The following is a 13,199-nucleotide window of genomic DNA, read 5'->3' as shown; positions in this document are numbered from 1 at the left end:
CTCTCCATCGAAGTCCTGGGTGCTCGGATCGTGGTCTGCCCCATGGAGCGACCTCGCCACCTCAGTGTACTCACTGATGCGGGAGTGGACGCTCGGGTTCATGTATGCCTCGGGCGGGTCCTCCAGGTTGAAGGAGACATCGGACGTCGTCTTACCCTTGTGGGCCATACACCATGCCTGGAAGTCCGAGCAAGCCTGGCCACTATGTGACGCCGACTGCGAGAAAGACAGCACGATCATTAGAAATCAGACAGAACTGAGCGTGACAATAGATAAATCAATTCGCGTACCCATGCTTGTTTGTATCCGGCGAGGTTGCGGCTGCCTTGATGGTGTGCTAGACCTTGCATCAGTAAAAGACGGTCCCGGGCATCCCTGTGCATCTTGAGGTACTCCTCCGTGAACCACCTGTCCACCATCATCGCCCAACACTCGGGATACGCTTGGCACCACCAGGGAATCACCTACACGTCATCAAGTATTGGACATATAAGAAGATCAAATTAAACCAACTTAATCTCAAATTGAATCAATATTGATGTTCTTCATTTACCTCAAGGTACTGCTCCCGGGTCAGCTGCATCTCTCTTGCATCTTTCTTGGTTTTCCTCTCTCCAAGCTTCGACCCGTAGTAGGTTACGATGGCCTGGATGCGCGCCTCGTGATGCATGTCGGTGACGAGTTTTTTACAGGCTTTGGTAGTCGCCTGCTCCGCCCTGGCCTCAAATCCCTCCTCGCATATGTAATAAGTCTGCATACAAAAGCGTTGTATCGATTCATTATTTCAAGAAAAGTCCAATGAATGCGACGTATTGAGCAATGTTGTGCAAGGGAGACTTACCAAAAACTCTGCCTTCACCCGCGCCACCTTGTTGGGGTACTCCGCATCGGAGGCGACGACGTAGTGGTCAAACGAGTAGGCCGGCTCCGTCTTCGATGCGTACGTGACAATGTCGGGGAAGTGCTGCCTGCACAGAAGACCCAGGATGCCGTTGACTAGCCGTGCGCTACCACCCGACACAACCACCCAGTTCCTGCACTAGTAATTAAGAAAAATTATTAGTTTTTTTCATCATATCATATGAAGTAGTGGTGATAACATATACAGTTACTTACTTTTGTCCTTCGGGGCGAATCACTAGGCGTTGGTGAGGAAGCGGAACCTGTGGGAGGCTCGCGGGACCTCGCAAGTAGACACTCGAAGATGAGTTGGAGGAAGCGGAACCTGAGCCTGCCGCCTCCCCCCCTCCTCCTCCTCCTCCACCTCCTCCTCCTCCTCCTCCTCCTCCGTCTGCCGAACCAACTCCTCGTCTGACTCGTCCACGGGTGCCACCTCCTCCTGCAGCTGGCGGTCCTCCTCACGTGGCGTGGGAGGAGATGGCCCCCTCCTGCGGCTAGCGGTCCTCCTCCTCCTGTTCGATCCCTCTGCCACCCCCTCCGCCCCCTCCTACGACCGGCGTGGTCTTTGGTAAATCGAGTTCACAGACCTATGACGGTCGCCCGCCATCTTTGTTCAATCACCTGCAATAAAAAAGAAAAACAAGACGTAATTAGAAATAGGTGCAAAAATAAACAAAACATAATTACAAAAAACATAGTATTACATGTATTAGAAATATATGCAAAAATGAACAAAACATAATTACAAAAAATATAATATTACATGTATTAGAAATAATCTTCATGATTGAAATTAGCTGGATCATAGGTCTCATCATCACTATCAACATTGTCCAACTCATCAACACTATCCGAAGGAGGAATGTTATCTTCATTGTCATTGCCGAAATGTAATCGCTCAAGCATTTGTATGTCCTTCAGATTTCGCACCTCGTCTCCAGCGTCCTCGTCATCATCCCTTTCATTATCTACTTCCATTCCTATCTCTTCGGTTAAGTCTATGTCAAACCTCCCTTGTAGCCCCTCTTCTTAATAGAACTCTCCATCATATGTGTTTGGGTTGAAGTTGTAATCTTCATCGTTTGGGACAGGTAGTTTACCGTGTGGCGATACCTTATGCACAATAGACCAACCCTTAAGATGCTTGGCGTCTTTGCACGCGTATGACGTATAATAAATCTGGACGGCCTGTTGAGACACAATGTAGACATCTTTTCCTGGATAGACGGAATCCTGTCGAATCTCGACTAGCCCAAGCTTAGGGGTCCGTCTCGTTACACCAGGATGAAACCAGTGGCATTTGAATATGACAGGAGTAAGAGGTTTGGAACCATAAAATGATAGTTCGTAGATTTCTTCAATTCTTCCATAATAGTCGAGTCCATCAGTGCCGGGCGTAACAACTCCGTTGTTTGTGGTTTGTCGATTGGGCCGACTATGCTCGTAGCTTGCTGTGTGAAAACGATATCCATTCACGTCATAACCGGTAAATGACTTGACCCTAACGGCACATCCATTTGCAACCTGTCTTAACTCATCACTTATAGGCGCATCAGTTTGGGCTTTCTGTTTGAACCAACAAATGAAATCGGGGCTCCCTGGTCCCGCACCCCGTGAAAGAAGGGTACCATTTTCTTGCAGGGTAGGTTGCCTTGATCCATGCTAGGATTGACGAAGAAATTCCCTGTACCAACGAGAAACAAGGGGGTTGGACGACGAAACAAGGACATACAGCGAAATGAAACAAGTTCGTTTAGAACTTACCGAATGAACGGTTGCACCTCGACAAGGTTGGTCAACACATATAGCATGATACTGCGCCACTCTTCATTTTTCAATTGCTTAGTGGTCGATGCACTTGCGCTTCCAAGTTGCCCTTGGAAAAGGCTGAGGTTTGATTCATTTTCGCCAGCATTGTAATGAGGGGGTGGATTATGAACGTTAGGAAGTTTCTCAGTGTAGTATTTCTCTGTGAAGTTCGACACCTCCTCTAGAATGTATGCCTCTGCAATGGAAGCCTCAATTCTGGCTTTATTTCTACATTTTTTGTGAAGAGTCTTCAGACATCTCTCGATTGGATAGCACCAACGGTTCTGCACGGGCCCCCCATCCGTGCCTCATACGGGAGGTGCACAATCAAATGCTGCATCGACAAGAAGCAGGCGGGTGGAAAGATCTTCTCTAACTTACAGAGCAACACGGGTGCCGCTTTTTCCAAGTCATCAATGACGGTCCGAGAGAGCTCCTTGGCACAAAGCTGGCGGAAGAAGTAGCTCAACTCTGCCAGCACTTGCCAGACATGCTCCGGGACATAGCCTCGAACCATCGCCAGAAGAAGCCGCTCAATCCATATGTGGTAGTCATGACTCTTCATCCCGTTGACTCGCAGAGTGCCTAAGTTAACTCCCATCTTTAGATTCACTGCATACCCATCAGGGAACATTAGCTTCTTGATCCATTCAAGTACTTCCCTCCTTTGGTCCTTTTTCAAGACGAAATCAACCTTAGGCCTTCTCCAGGTCTTGCCACGACTAGGAGGTTGCATCTCTTGATTTGGTCTATCGCACAACGTTGCCAGGTCTACTCTAGCCTTTGGGTTGTCCTTAGACTTTTCAGTGTCCATGAGTGTTGCCCAAAGTGCCTCGGCGACATTCTTTTCAGTGTGCATTACATCAATGTTATGTGGTAGAAGAAGGTCATCGAAATAGGGGAGCCTCGTCATGCCCGAGATATGAGTCCACATATGCTGCTCACCATATCCCACAAAACAACCTTCTTCATTGGGCACGAGAGCACCTATCTGAGCATGAACCTCGGCACCATTCATCATCCGCGGTGCAGGGTTTGTCACTTTGACGCCTTTCGTAAAGTTCTTGATGTCTTGTCTGAATGGATGGTCAAGAGGTAGGAATTGACGATGTCTATCAAACGACGAATACTTGCCACCCTTCTGCAACCAAATAAACCTCACACCTTCCTTGCATATTGGACATGGGAACTTCCCGTGAACACACCAGGCGCAGAATATCCCATACGCCAGGAAGTCATGCAGGGAGTAGTGGTACCAAACGTGCATTTTGAAGGTTGTCTTTGTAGCTCGATCGTATGTCCATATCCCTTCGTCCCAAGCACGGACCAATTCATCAAACACGGGCTCCATGAACACACCCATATTACTCCCTGGGTGTTCAGGAATTATCAACGACAAGAATACGTTATGTCGTTGAAAGGAGACACCGGGGGGAGATTAAGGGAGATAACAAAGACGGGCCAACATGTGTATGGGGCAGCCATCATTCCAACAAGTTTCATGATTTTCGGACTCCGTTTGCTTTTTATAGAATTTATAAATACTTCACACGCAATTTCGCGGACATGTTTCGTGAACAAGATGTCCGAAATTTCGGGTCCGTTCCTAGATACGGCCTCTCACAACACTCACTAACATGACTATCAATTTTCGAATCATTAAACTCCATTATTCGTACCACGTGCAGTTCAAATTTCTAATTTCCGAAAAAATTCAAGTAAACGAAATAAAGTAACTAAATATAACAAAAAGCCACAAAAAATCTCCAAATTGTAACTAGGAGTTCCTGGTGCTTTAAAAAGGCTGCACAAAAAAATTGAAGGCCAAAAAACAAAAAAACAAAAAAACTTTACCGAGTGCCGGGGCATGGCACTCGGCAAAGGGTGTCTTTGCCGAGTGCCAGCCATCAGGCACTCGGCAAAGAATGTTTTAATTTTTTTTAAAAAATTTCCTCTTTGCCGAGTGCATCCACAGGAGCACTCGGCAAAGAAATAATAAAAAAAAATTAAATCTTTGCCGAGTGCCGTCCAGGAGCACTCGACAAAGTATTTTAAAAATAAAAAAAATTCTTTGCCGAGCACCAGATCTGAGACGCTCGGCAAAGAATTTTTTTTTAAAAAAAATTTACATCTTTGCCGAGTGCCAGATCTGGGGCACTCGGCAAAGAAATTAAAAACAAAAAAAACAAATCTTTGCCGAGTGCCTAACCGCAGACGCTCGGCAAAGAAGGCCGTGACAGGACGCCGTTTCACGGGCAGCCTATGCCGAGTGTAGATATTTTGCCGAGGGTCTGGCACTCGGCAAAGAAGTCCTTTGCCGAGTGCCCGTGTTTGCCGAGTTTCCGGCACTCGGCAAAGAAATCTTTGCCGAGTGCAATTCTTTGCCGAGTGCTGCACTCGGGAAAGAAGGTCTTTGCCGAGTGCCCGATTTTTGACAGCAAAGAATTTTGCACTCGGCAAAGTCTCTGTTTCCAGTAGTGTTTTTGTGCGACATTCCAACGTGGTCTCATAGTCCTGCCTGCTGCTTTCCCGTAGCCTTGCCTCGTCGGTATGCCTCCTTGCGATCCAGTCTCCCTCCGTCGTGCGACAATCACGGGCAAGATCTCATGCAAAAGAACCGAAGTTCATTGCCTTGCATGCGTGTGAGCCAATCGTGTGCATGCAAGATCAAGAAGGAAACTACTATTTTGATTGATTGATTGATCCGGTCAATCCTGCCATCAGCGCTCTCAGGAATCAAGCAAGGATTACATCACGCGACGATCATCTCGCACCGCCAGTTAAGCAACCGTCCTCCCTATGCACACCGCACGTCCTCACCCTCGTGCGCAGTGCCCTCGCACTTGCCCTTGCGCGCCGCCCTCACCTCCTCGCCACTCATCCTCGACGTTGCCTGTCGCACACGCCGTCGCGCCCGTCACCGTCGCCTTGTCCGCGCCGACCCGCTTCCTCGTCCTCAACGCCACCGGGCTTGACTTCCCCCTCGCCGCTATAGTGGAGAGGCAACATCAACGGATCGTGCACCGCCTATGTTTCAATCCAGGTGTTCCCTCCCTTTCTACTGTTCATGATCCGGTGAAACCGTACGGTTCATCTTCCTGGTCGGGTTCAAGGCAGAAGGCACACGGGTGGTTCAGAAGAAGTTTCGTTGTCGAATACAATAGATGGTCCTTGGGTCATTTGACCATCTTTGTTGCTGTTTCAGAAGAGCGTTAAAAATAGCTAATTTAAATTCTCTCCACCAGCAGTCACAGTATATTACTGTACTTGAAATTTTGTTGTATTTGCTTTTATAGTGTATTGATCAGCGGCGCACAGGCGGATTGATCATATGGAGGTCTTGAAGTGTAATGGTGGATTACCGAGGGAGCAATGCAAAGGCCTCTGAAATCTCAAACTCTGAATGGTGCCTCATGCCCAGTGAAGAGGGGAGATGGTTTGTTCTTCCTCCCAGATGCCTCCAGGCCTGTTTGCCTCATGTGCTGCTTGTGGAATTGTCCAGGTATTCTTTTTGTCCTATGCATCAGTTGCCACGGATCCCATTCTGACATTTTGATGGCACATCCTGTTATAGAATTAATTTGCTCAATATAAGTATACAATTTATAGATTGGAAAAAGCAATCCAGTGTCGGGGTGATATGTTGGCGTTGGGGTGATAACCGTGATATTCTAATAGAAAATGGTTTGTGACTATAAGTTTACATAATATGGCTTGCATCTACTACAACTTTTTTTGTTTGGAAAATAACATGAACGATAAAAATAAATTGAAGTCCTAACGTATAATATTTGCAGGCTATGGAAATAATTTGTTTCCCCTGAACTTCAGGAAAATAAAGTAGACCGATGGTAGAAAAAAATATTGCCTGATCTGGACTGAGATTCTATGTACTATCTGGTAGTTTAATGTGGACTATATCAGGCACAAAACATGTATCATCTTGACATTAGTTCTGAATGCCTAAATCAGATTTTTCTTAATTTGGCGCTGTAATACCCTAGAATTTATAAAAAAATAATATGCTGGCTGAGTAGAGTAAAGAGAAGAAGAAAAAATAACTTTTTGAACCATAAGTCGTATGGACGATCAGAGACCGTGGTTATGTAGATCTTGTCGAAACGAATCCGTTTGACTACCAACATGTTTTGTTTGGAGGTCAGATGAATTTGGGACAAGCTGTTAAATTTGGGACATGCAAAATAGATTTGTCACATCTTGATTTTGGATTGGCTACTAGACGTTTGGAGGTATTATTTGTCCCGTTGCAACGCACAGCCACTCAACTAACTTAGAGTCATCGTCGCTTGTAATAATAATATCTATGATTTAACTATTTCTATATATTGCTGATACTGAATTTTGACACAAACACTTAAGTGGATACCTTATTCTACAGTATATATCTGTGTGGAATAGATAAAGCCACACATATTTATACGATGAGTACAACATACTTTATTTTAAGGTTTTGAGAGAGATTTTTCATGACACGTAGTATTATCCATACGGTGGGCACTAATATTTACATATATACTCCAACCTGTGTACATGATGGTATGTAGATGCGGCGGAACTTTGAACATTGTGCTCATGATACATGTGTTGATTGCTATGGTAATAATGACAGGAGTGCCAAGTGTGTGCTTCTTAGAGGCTTGTGCAATGCTAAAAATTTGGAGCTGGCAGTTCAATTTTCAGTCTACATTCAGAATCGTGCAGCGGTATGTTTGAATATACTTGTACCTTATCTCCTAGCTGTTAAGGGTTATTGGCACTTGTATGCAGCATGTTTGTCTTCCATCACATTTTCATAAACCTAAAACTGAGACAAGATTCTTTTGTTTATTACCACCAATTGTCCTTCATAAGCTATCACATTCAAGGATGTTGTACTTTATCATATCGCTAGTTTATATGTGTTTGGGCATAATATTTCAATTTTATGTACTATCTCGATCTCCTAAGTTGAATTCACCTATCTAACTTTTTTTCTTACACTACCCAGGTCATTTTCAAGCGAGATATGAAATTGTGCCCCATATTTAGCAACTTAAAGACTTTGGTGGTCAATGGGTGGGCTGTGGCCTGTGAACTCGATGCACTAATTTGTTTCCTCCAGCATGCGCCGATCCTAGAGAAGATCACTCTTCAACTTAATGTATAAGCTCACTCTTCAATTTTTTATGACACATATGCATCTAATGTTGGTTGATATCTTTCTGAAGCAGTGTTGCATGACTGCTTGGTCTAAAATACTACTTTGATCTGCTACAGGGGCTTAACTATAATGTGGAAATGAGAGAAAGTTGTAGTTCAATTGAAAATTTTGCTCTGCCTGAGCACCTTAAATTAGTCGAAGTCAGATGCCAAAAGATTGCTGAAAATGTTCACAAATTTGTGGATATCTTGAATGCCTATGGCATAACTTCTGATATAATCAATATCGTGGAGATGGATGGCTGATCCAAAATGTAAGTTAGATATTGAAATTCAGAATGCTTATGTGTTACTAATTACTATATCTCCTACTTATCTTACAGAAAGCAGTGAAATGATTGTGTAAGTTGAAAATGAGAACGTTGAACTCCCTGCAAATGTTCGTGTTTCTTTGATGCAAAAACAAAAAATTTCTACTCTAAACATTTCTCTAAGCTTAAAAATGCATCATAGACTATACAGTGAAGTGGTAAATGTTCAATCTCACTCTCATGTTGCCTAGCTATGTAGTTTTTAGTTACTGTCTGCTGCGCTCAATCTTTTATATTTGCTCTTCTTGTTCCCATTAACTGCCCGGCTATTGCAATAAGTGGTGTCCTTATTTTAGTGTCCAGTTTAGCATGCACTCTTCTCCCTGCTTGCTGGAACGCTGATTGCATATATTGCTCACTTCTTCTGCTGCTTATCAGTTCCTTCTAGAATTGTGGACTTCTGGGTTCGATTTGTTTTGTGCCATGCTGCTTTTACTCACTAGATGCTTTACACTCTCCATGGTGTTTGTTCCGATTAACTATTTTAGTACTGCTTTGAGGTACTATTGTTTTGTTCATCTGATGGCGGCGATATTTGCCACTAAAAAAAATCTTCACCATTCACTAATTCTAGAGATCAGCATATCTTCAGTAGATGCATGGTTTCTTTAAACAGGTTTCCATTAAACAGTAAGTTTGAGACACTTCTGTTTTGGTAGATGTGAATCAGGGGAAATGTACAAATGGTGTGATATCCACACAGGGCTGCTTATGAAACATAAAATTTGTTCATGTTCTAGTTAATTAAAGGAAAGTTGCATGTTGGCCTAGGTGAAAGTGCCATATAGGAATGGTATCTAAATCAAGAGGCCTTCCAGTTAAGCCTAATTCAAGGGCCCTCCAATTAAGAAAAGGACAAGTCGGAACCAAAAAAAATTCCTCCAATGGAATAAATGAGAGGTGATGAGGGAAGTAAGAATGGAATCAAGGAAGTAAGAATTGAAATAGGGATGTACATGAATCAAACTTCTAAAATCCACACCCGCGGCGCTCCAATGACTACCAACTCCGGTTCTGGGTTGGGGAGGGATCTTTGGCTTCTGGGTCTAGAGGGATTCCTAGGGAGGCACACGGATTGACCGTGGTGGTGGAGTGTGTGTCGAACGGCGGGTGGTGGCTCTTGCGGTGATGGGCTGACGGCGCTGCCAAAGTCAGGCCGGAGGTGGTGGCAGCGAGGGCATTGATGATGAGGCTTCGCATGCTGTAGTTGCTCGTGGTCGCCAAAACCAATGGGTGGCGGCAGCCATGGGGCCGGGGGCACTAGGACAGGACTGCGAGCGGGGTGGGATGTCGATGCCAGCAAGACAAAGAAATAAGGTGCTGGTGCGGGAGTGGGGAGGATATTTTCTTTCTTTTTTTACAGTGGTGGGCTCTCGAGCTATCCTTAGCTGGAGAGTGGTTCTGCTGTAGTCGCTTCCTTTTGGAATTATAGCAAAGTTGTTCCTATCAATGATCCAAATTTCACTTTGCAAAAAGGCATTTATCCTGCAATCATTAATGGCCCGAAAACTTTATCTACCGGTATTCTGCGTGATGATTGTCTTTTCTTCAATTTAAATGCAAAAACAAAATTGATTGTGTAATCCTATGGCTAGTCCCTGCTCAGAGTCCACACGTTCGATGTGTCCAATGCAAATTCCTTTCTCAAAGAAATTGAATGTTTCTCTTTATATCCTATCAAACCTATCAGTATTTATTATTCCTTTTCGTGTTTGTACAGGCATCAGTTTGAAGAGGCTAAAGGGTGATCTTGCTGTTGATGGATCAACCAGTTGTTAACCTCCAGGGAATCGATGAGATGTGTCTTCTTTGTTGAACTGAAAAATGGCTGCCACAACGGAAAGGGAATAGACTTCCAACTGTATGACTTCAGTGTGACCAGCGCAGCTTGGACAGTGACAGTGTGGGGTTTTAATTTCTAGGATAATTGGATAAATATTTTGGGTTCCGTGGAAGGGATTTCCTGATATAAATCACTCTTTTGAGTGTCTTTTTTTCCCAGAAAAATGAGAGATCAGTTTTAAGAACTCAAAAAACATGGGAGGGAGAGAGGAGCTGTTTTGAAGATGAGTTTTAAGTAATATTATTTATAGATGCTCTACTATTGTTGCGCCATAGTAACTGAAGCGGAGCATGGGCTAAATTTGTATGACATGTGGATTTTACAATTGATGATTTCACAAAAGCCCATTTTGGCAATAATTGATGTAGATCACAAATCAATTTATCATCTAAAATTTTGTCCGATGTTTATTGGGTTAGGAGGAGGTGATGATTTTTTTCTCCCGTTGCATGATACGGTATATATTTTGCAAGCTAATAGCAAAGACGTGGCTGTAAACATGGGCTAGGTCCAATCCCAAACTATAGTTAATACCTTATATTTATATATGCTATTAACATCTATCACATTAAAGATGTAAGTTATAAAAATATATTTCATAATGTATCCAGATATTAATTTGATGTTATAACCATTATTCTTCTTTTCTAAAATTTTGATGAAAGTTAACATAGTTTGACTTATGATAAACTTGGATTCCTTATATTTACATGCTATTACTGAGACGTCAAATAAAACTGGCTGGTTAAAAAAAAAGCTAGTAATTAGTAAAAAACAATCAATGCTTGTGAAATTTACTGTTAGGCAGAAGAGGAACTCCACCCGTGGACATGTTGTGAATGGCCTTAGTTTTCATTCATATGTACACAGTAGCGGACCCAGAGCTTTTTCAAAGCCCAGGCGCGCGGTTTAGTAGGCTAATCAGCTAAGTAGGTCTAATCCTCTTTATACATAGATTGGACATTAATTAAATTCAGTGGAGTCAAACCCCGACGAGCCTGGAAAGTATATAACCATATCAGAGAATATATAACCACAGCAGTTCTCATCAAATTCCCGGGAAAATCAGCGCCCGGTAAGTATGCATATGATCCCACTGAAACCTTCGATCATTGCCCGGCAGTCTAGGAGGTTGGAGCACCGTTTACTCTTCTTTTTTTTTTTTTTGGTTCTTTGAGAGAGCACCGTTTACTGACAAATAAGGCTTGGCCATCCAAGTCGTTCATCTCCAACCATTGACGATCCGTCTCAATATCTGCCTCAAATACCTTCAGCTTCGTTGTTGCGTTGCTTCCGTTGTGACCCATGTATGATCAGAAGAACTCCGTTCCACCATGATCAGCTTGTCTTGTGACGCGACGCGACGAGGTTGTTATTATAAAAATAGGGTTGTGCTGTTCAAGTTTCATTGCTGGTGGCTGTGCTCTCGTCACATTGCTTGATGGCGTGGGCTGCAATGGCTACTTCATCCATCTCCGTTGACGACGATCTCATGAGCAAAAAGTTCCTGGTAGCTAGTAAGACCGTGGAGCTTTCCATGGTGTTGACGTCGAAAATCCACACAGAAGTTGTTAGAGCCCCTTTGGCAGTGCTCCCGCAGCTCTGCTCCACGTGAGAATCGATGGAGCGCTGCCAAACGCCCCTAGCGCGTGGTGCTTCAATTCACTTCGCTTCCCTCATCCCTCTGCCCGCGCCCGCCATCACCTCCGAGCCTACACTCGCCCTCCCCTCCAAGCTTGCCTTCGCTAAGATCCAGCCGCTATCGTCAAGATCGAGCCCGTTCTCGTCCTCCACCACTGCCAAGATGTCCTCTTCCCCTCATCGTGACCTCTGAGGCCGTGGTCGCTGTCACCTCCGAGCCCATGCCTAGTGTCGTCGTCGCCTCCGAGCCTTCCATCGCTAAGATCTAGCTTGTCATCCTCTTTCTCTACTGGATTGGGAGCTGAAGTTGTTGTGAGAACTCTACCAAACGATGCCGCTTCAAGCTAGGAGTGCAAGGGAGAAAGAGCAGCGGGGAGCTAGAGCTGGAGCGGGTGGAAGTGGGTTGGGAGTCCTACCAAAGGGGTCCTCAATGACTAGATTGCTTCACTTCCGAAGAAGCACACATGATTAGTTTTCAAGCAAACTAGCAAAAACAATTTTCGGCAAAGAACCAGCTATGTTACATGCAAGAAATGCAAATGATGGCACTGTTTGGTATAACTTATCTATAGAACGCTTCCCAGATATGTTGCACAGAGTAAAAATATGGTCAAAATAAGCTGGTCTCATCTAGCGTTTGCTTTTTAGTACAAATGTGAGCAGTAGTAATAAGTGTGACTAGAATAAGCTACAAAAAAACATGTTTGTTTTGGCTATTAGTTTTAGCTTATTTTGTCTACAAGCAGCTTATAAGTTGTATCAAACATGACCGATATGTACTCTAGTTCGATGTTCTTTACTTTCTTCATTCTACTTTTTCGCATCTAGGTTAATAGTAGCTATGATTTGCTATTTTGCCTGTAAACTAGCCGCACACTATTGAGGAAGAGAGAGATGAGGATCTTGACATAGAGATCGAATGAAGAGGGAGAAAGAGATTAGGGATTCACCTACGCCCGCCACGGAGTCGACGACTTGGTCGTGGCTACTAGATCCCACATCATCCTTGACGGATCTGGCTGTGGCCACTGGATCTCATGTCCTAAACCTTGGATCTGAATGTGGCAAGCATGGAGATGAAGTAGGCGATGCGGGGAGGAGTGGTAGAGAGGGAGGTAGCACCCTGCCATTGTGCACCGACGCCTTGTGCCCTAGCCGCGCAGCGCCACCTCACGCCTCGATAGCTCTCGAATTGCACTGCCGCGCCTGGCACACACCTCATCGTTGGAAGCAGAGAAAAGAGAGGGGTGGAGAGCGGCTGTGGTGAAGAGGAGTGAGGGAGGTGCACCCGTAGGAGGGAGAGAGAGAGAGAGAGAGAGAGGGGGGCTAACGGAGATATGGACTTTCGGGCTAGGGTTACCTCCCTTCTTTACATATCCGAGGAGCATGAATGGGTTGTTAGGCTAGACTTCGATTAACAAAGGCGGGCCTTTTAAGAGGCCCGCCTCTAAAAATGGCCTCCATTTTCAGAGGTG

At 44.4% G+C, this 13,199-nt stretch overlaps 1 protein-coding gene and 1 long non-coding RNA gene across 4 annotated transcripts; one reads left to right on the top strand and one right to left on the bottom strand.

Annotated features, from left to right (window-relative positions):
• Positions 1–78: 78 nt before the first annotated feature.
• LOC136530860 (uncharacterized) lies at positions 79–606 on the bottom strand. The gene is made up of 3 exons (XR_010777895.1): positions 554–606; positions 291–464; positions 79–216 (listed from the first exon to the last, which is right to left on the bottom strand). It is a non-coding gene; the product is annotated as an uncharacterized lncRNA (long non-coding RNA).
• A 4,855-nt stretch (positions 607–5,461) lies between these two features.
• LOC136530855 (uncharacterized) lies at positions 5,462–10,387 on the top strand. 3 transcript variants are annotated; one of them, XM_066523566.1, is made up of 6 exons: positions 5,462–5,752; positions 6,018–6,211; positions 7,340–7,433; positions 7,718–7,870; positions 7,987–8,183; positions 9,961–10,387. In XM_066523566.1, the coding sequence occupies exons 2-5, from the start codon at positions 6,060–6,062 to the stop codon at positions 8,173–8,175; spliced, it is 588 nt and encodes a 195-aa protein (XP_066379663.1). In that variant the 5' UTR covers positions 5,462–5,752; positions 6,018–6,059; the 3' UTR covers positions 8,176–8,183; positions 9,961–10,387. The 3 variants fall into 3 exon arrangements, with proteins under 3 accessions (XP_066379663.1, XP_066379662.1, XP_066379664.1); XM_066523565.1 differs by having other exon boundaries at positions 6,006–6,211; XM_066523567.1 differs by having other exon boundaries at positions 6,006–6,211; positions 7,275–7,433.
• Positions 10,388–13,199: the final 2,812 nt, after the last annotated feature.

The sequence above is a fragment of the Miscanthus floridulus genome, unplaced genomic scaffold (genome assembly GCF_019320115.1).
Source record: "Miscanthus floridulus cultivar M001 unplaced genomic scaffold, ASM1932011v1 fs_222_1, whole genome shotgun sequence".
In the NCBI taxonomy this organism is placed as follows: Eukaryota; Viridiplantae; Streptophyta; class Magnoliopsida; order Poales; family Poaceae; genus Miscanthus; species Miscanthus floridulus.
Note: the sequence above shows the minus strand (reverse complement) of the source record. Positions and strands in the feature narration are given on the sequence as shown.

Bases quoted from the DNA above. Each gene is read 5' to 3' on its own strand.
- LOC136530855 (XM_066523566.1), top strand. From the start codon at position 6,060: ATGGTGGATTACCGAGGGAGCAATGCAAAGGCCTCTGAAATCTCAAAC. The intron at 6,212-7,339 runs GTATTCTTTTTG...TAATAATGACAG, and splicing joins CTGCTTGTGGAATTGTCCAG to GAGTGCCAAGTGTGTGCTTC. The intron at 7,434-7,717 runs GTATGTTTGAAT...TACACTACCCAG, and splicing joins ACATTCAGAATCGTGCAGCG to GTCATTTTCAAGCGAGATAT.